This window comes from Physella acuta, unplaced genomic scaffold (genome assembly GCF_028476545.2).
Source record: "Physella acuta isolate Inbredline_101_S28 unplaced genomic scaffold, ASM2847654v3 ptg000893l, whole genome shotgun sequence".
Taxonomy (NCBI): Eukaryota; Metazoa; Mollusca; class Gastropoda; family Physidae; genus Physella; species Physella acuta.
This window is the reverse complement of record NW_026732410.1, coordinates 82,062-90,304: the sequence shown is the minus strand read 5'-3', so window position 1 is coordinate 90,304 and position 8,243 is coordinate 82,062. Positions and strand designations below refer to the sequence as shown.

General features: G+C 34.7%; 1 protein-coding gene across 1 annotated transcript; it reads right to left on the bottom strand.

The window, feature by feature from the left end:
* Positions 1–3,120: 3,120 nt before the first annotated feature.
* LOC131952893 (small ribosomal subunit protein uS12) lies at positions 3,121–7,592 on the bottom strand. Its single transcript, XM_059315824.1, has 4 exons — positions 7,499–7,592; positions 3,650–3,809; positions 3,442–3,562; positions 3,121–3,301 (listed from the first exon to the last, which is right to left on the bottom strand). The coding sequence occupies exons 1-4, from the start codon at positions 7,500–7,502 to the stop codon at positions 3,155–3,157; spliced, it is 432 nt and encodes a 143-aa protein (XP_059171807.1). The 5' UTR covers positions 7,503–7,592; the 3' UTR covers positions 3,121–3,154.
* Positions 7,593–8,243: the final 651 nt, after the last annotated feature.

The window sequence follows — 8,243 nt, the reverse complement described above, 5'->3', positions numbered from 1 at the left end:
TGTACCTTATATTGGCCCTATAGTTGAACTGAAAAAAATTAGACTGTACTGACAAACAACACGGTGAGATTTAAAGGGGACAGATTTCAATTAGTCTGACACCAGTAACATGACCATCAAGATAAGATATTTTACTCCTCTATTTACAGATAACTACATTAGGAAGCTACATTACTTACTCCTGCCCTGTTGCTCATTTATGTCGTAATAGATGTAGGGCTAGATAGACAGCCCACTAATTGACGATTAATGAATTACAGGGGTGGCATATTTAATTACAATACCCAATGACTGATAAAAACCCTTGGTGAATTTTTTAAGAAGTCCTTTTGATTTTAAAAATTTTCATCAATTAATACACTTAATGAACTACATGTTCACCCTTCAATTAAAGTTTAAAGGAACTCCAATATACCATAAAAATTTAATATCTTTGCAAATTATAAGGTTTTTTCTTGTGCTGCCACATTTTAACTTGTACCAACATTTTAACTTGTACCGGTGTAGGAAACGTTTTAACCATACTACTAGTAACTAGTATAGTCCCCTTTTAATCCTGATGGTCCATGGGGAAAGCTGAGTTTGTTTCAGTGGCTGCATTCGAAGGTAAAGTTTGGTTAGCACTTTATCCTGCCGTCTATGCCCTATGTGAGTTCAACACATGTGCTGGGTGGATAGGGATGTCTCAGGGACTCAAGTCCTGGATCCCCACTCCTCCAATATTCAGAATAGATCAAACGCTCTACCATATAACCATGCTGACTCTTGAAAACATGCGGATATATTACATACAGAACAATGCCATTGAATAAACTGCCTAACTTGATTATCTATTTCATTGTGTAACCCTTTTCACTTCAAGTAGTTTAGATTTTCTTATTACAGGGGTGCCACTCATTTTTTAAGTGAATCCTGAAAATGAATCCCAAAATTTTACCAATCCTGAAACTAAAATTTGAAATTTTTGAAACCCTGAAACTTAATTCCGCGCGGAATTTCAAAATAAAATGGACTGTTATTTCATTATTTTTTGTGACATTTGATTCATATATTATTATGTTCAATTTACATGTCTTTAAAATGGATTTATTTTCTTTGTAACAAGCTTCAAATAAAAATTAATCTTTAAAGGATTGTGCTTACAACAAAATTAGTTTACAATGTTACTCCCATCTCTAGGCCTACCCCATAATGTGCTATTGTAGAACTCCCCCCCCCCCCCCAGACAGCTTTTATAACATAACTATTTAATTTTTTAGAACTTCCTAGCTTGAGTTAAAGTGTGTAGTCAGCCAACTGTTAAGTAACAAATATTTTGCTAACCTCTATGTCTTGTTATTGAATAATAAGCCCACTATATGCAGACCCCTAATAAGATTGCCACTGTATTAAAATACAGGGTTGACTTACTGTAGCTATTCAAGGCTTTAATTATTAACAGCCACAACAAAAACCTTAAACCCTGTTTTCCCAATCAACACCAATGGGATCATCCATAAATGATGTCACGCTTTTTTGACGATTTTTACCTCCCACCTCACCTCGGTCACATATCGTCACAAAAAGCCAGACCCCGCCCTCTAAAATGACGTCACACCTCAACCTACACCCCCCCCCCCTAAAAATTGCAGTCAAATTTTTCTTAAAATACGATATTTTTCCAAAAATCTTGTCTGACCTCTGTCAACATAGAGTATTTTAATCAATTCCTATTACACTTTATTGAAACAATATTCTAAAACGCGAAATAACGGCTAAAATTAGTTTTCTAACATAGCTTTTCGATAATGCAAAAGTGTGATGTCACACCATCTGAACCCCCCCCCCCCCTCATGACAAAATTACGGACCCCCCTCCCCCTACGAGTGTGACGTCATTTATGAACGACCCCAATGCCCCCACCTTTGATATACATGATGATAATTTTAGAAGTAGTAATACTCATGTCAGAGATGTAGCCGCCCGACTAAGTGAAAAGCTGATTGTTTTTTACAAGCGGTTAAAAGAGATGTAGCCGCCCGACTAAGTGAAAAGCTGATTTTTTTTTACAAGCGGTTGGGGGGGGGGGGGGGGCAGTGATAGCGGCTATTTTCAAGGTTGTTTAAACATTTCAATGACGTTTTACCAAAGTAAAAAAAAAAAAAATTAGATGTAGACCCTGCTAGATCGTGTAACTAAATTATAGCAGGCCTACATATTTTTTTTTACTTATATAAAACGATGCAGATCTAATTTTTTTTCTTGAATTAAAAATATCCACGTTAAAATTAAACAGCGGTTGTACTTGTAGAACTGCCTTGACCGAGAGACATGACTCAGACTGTGTTCACGTGGTCTCGTGACGTAGGTCTTACGGTCAGCGCGACCTTGAAGAAGCGGGTAAGAGGTGGTAAAAAGTGACGGTAAAGTTGAGTGAAAACAGCACAGTTCTATTTCATACATAAAATAGTCCTCCAAATAGATTTTTTCTTTTCTTTTTGTAATACCAAATACAAAATTTTTTTTTTTTTATTGGAGCAAAATCTTTGTTTTTTTTAAAAGACGATCGGCGATGCTAGTGAGCTAGATCTAGTAACTGTAGAATTTAGTTGTTTTATTACACAGCCTAGCGGTATCCCATTGATGACATCGCGTAAATAATACGAGTTTTACCCCCAACCCATATCGTCATAAAAAATAGCCAGACAGCCACACCACTAATGACATCAAAAAGTTTCGTCTACAGCCTCACCCATCTGATACAGCCGATTTGTATTTGGTCCTTGGCGCACGCGTGAGATTGTTGCTGACGTCATTTACTATTCATTTTTTTTCGGAAAAGGCTATTAGCGGGAGTGTTGATGATAAAAACAATTTTTACAATGCCAAAATTTTCAAGCTTAAAACGATCTAAAATTTTTTTTAAACTGCAAACCCGGAAATTTTCAAACTCAAATCTTGCGAATCCGGAAAGGGAAAAAAATATGATTCTCGAATCCGGAAATCCGGGATATCCCGGAAAAGTGGCACCCCTGCTTATTATTAACCAGTATAGAAATGATTTCTTAGAGGTATCTACCTCCACAATAAAAATGATGACTTTCACTCCACATACACAGTAAGTAATTGACAACAAATATATTATGGGTATCAGAAATTTATTTTACAGTGGTCTCTAAGAACGAGGACGTTCCTTCTTTCCTTTGAAAAGAGCCAAAAGAGATACGTTGGCAACTTTGACAATCTTAAAACGGACACCAGGAATGTCACCCACAGCATGACCTTTACGCCCAAATCCAGCTACAAGTACTTCATCGTTTTCCTAGAAATACATTGAGAAACATGTAAAGCAAGAAAAAAGAGCTGTCTTTAGTTACATAATAAAAAGCAAAAACAAAGACACTCTTAGAATGAAAAATAAAAACTACAAGCTGGCATAATAGAAATTTTGCAGAATCTCACCTCAATAAAGTTGAGACAACCGTCATTTGGGACAAAAGCCGTTATCTTTTTACCATTCTTAATAAGCTGCACTCTAACACACTTGCGAATGGCAGAGTTAGGCTGCTTAGCCTCAACACCGCTGTAAAATTAAATATAGCAAAATTATACTCTGAATGATTAAATATATGTATAGCTAAGCATACCCACACAAAAAAAGAAAGCTTACACTTTTTCCAAAACAATTCCCTTAGCATGAGAAGATCCTTGAAATGGGTTAGCCTTCCAGCGTGTCCCCAAGTGAGCTTTTTTATACTCTTTGTCATGCCACCTTTGCTCTCTGCGATGATCTTTCATCTTGCGAGCAGTGTGTAATCCCATTGGCTTGCCTGTAAAATATATAAAGAACTACATAGGCCCTATCTCACAACATTTTAAATGTAGGCTTAATGATAGGGTAACTCTGCATTAGGATTTTGTTATCCTGGAACCTAAATAGATTCCGCAAGTGGGCCTTCATTCTTTAGGACCAGTGTGCAAAGTTTTATGATATCTGAAGTTAGATCTAGAGTAAAGTTCCGTGTGTGGTCAAAACCACGGTGTAGTCACATTCATGTTTATGGCTTCGTATAATATTTGTTTGGATGTTTTATACGAAACTACCAATATCTGCTGTAAACATGTCCATTTCTAAATATATCCAGGTCAAATTCTTTTGTTTCCCTCCTTCTGAAAGACGAGTTTTTAAATTTTCAAGTTTCGAGGTATGACGTCGTAGGCGATTCTAGTTCCCCCGTATGAAAAGCACTAGGTCCCGGATGAGATGAATAAAACCAACCAATCAAAGCTTTTTATAACTAGGTTAACTATAAATAGCTTCTATTTATGTGCAGGACACTGAAAATACTGTAGTTAAGGCTATTAAAAGAATCTTAGTGGTGAAATGGGGGTGATCACAGCTGGGGTAACGATTTTTGTGTTTTACCCTCGCTGTGGTCACCAATGACTTGAGCTAGACTAGCCTAGATCTAGATGCTCTATATTTCAAGCTAAGTCTAGAACCTATATAATTTCTATTTTTTTCTGTTGTTTTAAATTATTTTAATCATCTACATCTTCTAAATCTAGTTTGTGTCTCTACATACAATCCAATCGAAGCAAATGTTACGTTTTGTCTTATTAGTGATTGTTACGTCCCTTTGTTATGATTATAATAGTTGCGTCCCTTGAGTCATCACTGGGTCATCCGTAATTTGTAGTTAATAAATTTAATCAACGTGTTATTATTTGGTTTTGCAAATCTATTAATTAATTATACAATCATCAACACGTTTAAATGAGTAAAATGTTTATTTCAATTATTAAAATTGGATCAAAACGTAAAAAATACGCTAGTGATCACAAGCTGGAACAGGTAGTTAGTCTCATAAAAATTCAATTTTCTTCAAATTATAAAAAGAATAGTATATAATTGTAGAGCTTTAAAAATGCAATCCAACAGTACCAATTTTATTAATTTAGCATAATCGGTTGATTAAATATAATTTTTTTAGTGTCGCAAATAAAATATATAGAAACGCGACCAAAAACGCAGGTAAAAAGTCAAATTCACTTGTTTTAAAGCTAGTAAGCAAGAAAAGACATGATTCTTTCTTACTATTGAAATCAGTTTGCTTATACCTACATTTTTTTACACCAAGGTGAAAGTAACTAGTTTATATAAATTTATAAAATGCCATTTACATAATTTATTGTATGTTTTGTGATGAATTTTCAATTGGAAAATACCGCATTTGGAAGCAGAAAGGTAAATTCTACAGAACAGATGTTGTTTGGAATGTTATAGATTATAGATCTAGGCCTATATCAAAATGTTTGTTTAATAAAATTCAATTAGAGTCCACCCATTTCTGATGGGTACCTGATATACATTGGGGAAATTAAAGGTAAAAAGTAAAGGCGGCTGTGAATATCGCTGACCACACGGACAATCACTTCATATGCCGAGGTCAAGAAACATGAACTCTACTTCATCTGCCAAATAGATTGCTTTGTCTACAGAGGAATCTTAATTAATGTTTACAGGGGCCTAATAAAATTGAGTTATGTTTGTAAAAACATTAGGCCTAAGCTTTAAAAACTTATTTTGGTCAATATCGGAAAAAATAAAAATCTTTTCGACTAAATGGGTTGAAAAAAGCTTTGAATTTGTTTCATTGTTTGTTATTATATCTTGTAGTATTTAGAATTGAAGCTTTCTTTCTTAATTACAAGTTGTATTAATTTCAAACCTTAATGTAATTTCTTTTTAATTCAGTATTAGCCTAAATGTAAGGTAGGCTACAGAATTCAGATATTACCTATGGTTTTGTGATTTTTATATGTTTATAACATTTGTGTTTATGAAATGACCTAATGAAGTTATCAAGCAAACTGTTTTATTATTATTTTAATAGGCCTGCAAGTTATAAGTACAAAATATAGATATCTAATCACTAGATCTAGGTCTAAGTTTAAGAAAAAACTACCAAAAGGGTTTGAAATACTTAAATATAGTACTAAAAGTAGCTATGTTTTGAAAAAAAAATATCTTAAACTGGAGACATTCAATTTAAAGTCATTATAAAAACTCCACGATCTAGATCTAGATTTATTTCTAGATCTCTAGATCTAGTAGGAATACAGATTTAGAGGCTTTCCCATCAGTATCAATGTACTATCTTAGCTATGTGGGAGGTCAGTACGAGTTCACTGGGAAAAAAATCGGATCTGCCGTAGGGGGGGTGGGTTTAGTGCGCAAATGCTCCTGACCGATTGCCAAAAGGTACAGAAATTCTAAAGATACATTTTAAAAGAAAAATGGACGGCTGAACTGCAGTTATCAAAATATCTGTGTAAGTAGAAGTATAAATAATAATATTTTACACAAATATAGCTGTCTTTTGCTAAATCTAGCTCAATTTCCACGAAAATCGCATCCGGTCGCAATAATTTTTATATCAGCTTGTCGGCCATTCAACGATCTATCACGTGTACCAGACGCCAAACAGATTTACCCGTACGGTATTGCGCGAATGCTATTTTTAGCAACAGTGCCGAGACGCGATCGAAAAAAACGAACTAGAAAGTGGCCATAAAAAAGCGGGTCAGGGGAGGTAATTCAACTCGCGTTATGAGACTAGCTAGAACAGGTGACCACAGGCAAAAAAAAAGGGGGGGAAAGTTGATCACAAGGAGGTTCGTCACTAAAACATGAATATCTCAAATACTATGCGTATGAATACAAAATAACTCATGCATATTAGAGTAGAATGGCAGTGGAGTAATAAAGTACTTTCGGTTTGTTTCTGTGTGAAACGATTACAAAATAGCGCCCGATGAAAATCGGGAGTTCGGAATTTTTTGCTATGTGTGACCACACGCGGAACTTTACTCTAGATCTAGCTTCTATAGGCCAATGCAGAATTTACCCAGATCAAACTTCGCATGCACAGTGGGAAATGTACTTTCCTCTCTTCATGGCAATATTTTATGCACTGCAGAGATCTAAATTTACTCTAATCCTTCCTAACCTCAACCATATATAACGGATCTTAATTATAAGACTTAATTAAAATCTAAAAGAAATTTTTTACGAAAAATAAAAGCATCAAAATGATTGGAACCCCGCTTTCCATTTTAAATCGACCCGCCTGATCCCCAAACACTTGGACCACCCGAAACGTTATCACAACATTGAAGAAAAACATTAGACCTCGATGTAAGCTATATGAAAACTGGTTTAGGCTAATTTAATTAATAAGCCTACATTTTTAGACAATGAATTACATTTGTTATTCCGATTTGTGAGCCATTGTGACGATTGTCGGAAACAGGTATTGCCGCCATAGATTACATCTGTTCGTGGTCTCGCAAATAAAAACTAATTAGGATGTAATTTTGAGTTAAATCCCATTTCTAAACTACTGAAGTAACATTGATACTTCAAATTAGTATGAAAATGCACAGAACTATTTTTAAATCAAGTATAATGTTCTCATTATTGTAGTTTTTTAAGATACACGTGAGATAAACGTACCCATGATTGCAAATGTCCACTCCAAAAGGAAGTACCTTGCCCCGACAAGCGGAAATCACAGAATTTTTAACCTCATAGGCCAAACTAATTTCAAAGGAACTCTAGCTAAATTGGATAAATGTTTTATGGTATTGAAGTTATCTATTCAGAATTTGTAATTGCATTGAAATTTGATTTTCTACTATACATCTCATCTTTTTTGTGTGCGAAACCACGTGGACATATTATTTCAGTCAGTGAACGGAACTACCGACATTGTATTTGAAATTACCATTTTTGCAAATATAAACAAGCTTTGGTGACCACTGTTTTAATTTCATTGCATCAATGAAAATATAATGATGAATGACTATTTCAGATGGCATTAATATTTTGATTATTCTTAATATTTTTAGAGAGCGTAAACAGAATACATCATAAAAATTTCAAGTCCTAACAGGCAGATAATTTTTACACTGATTTTGGCCTAGGCCTAGGGGCTTAGCCAGTAATCTTACTAATGGCGGCCTAGATCTAGGCTTGATTAAAATTAGACCTAAAACAAATATTAAAACCTTTACAATAATAAGCTTTAAAAGCACTGAAAATAAGAAAATGATACAAATTATGAATGTATCTGTAAAATGAACGAAATCGCTACTTTATAAGTGGGTCAAAATTAAACACAGATATGCCACCATGCAGCTCGTAGCGACCCACTTCGGCACCCGGTCGAACTATCAATTTAGCGCCCCCCCCCCATTTA

What these genes read in the sequence shown, in the direction of transcription:
- LOC131952893 (XM_059315824.1), bottom strand. An exon ending in GGAATTGTTTTGGAAAAAGT is followed by an intron (nt 3,563 to 3,649) that starts GTAAGCTTTCTT and finishes TTAATTTTACAG; the next exon opens with CGGTGTTGAGGCTAAGCAGC. An exon ending in GTTGTCTCAACTTTATTGAG is followed by an intron (nt 3,302 to 3,441) that starts GTGAGATTCTGC and finishes ATGTATTTCTAG; the next exon opens with GAAAACGATGAAGTACTTGT.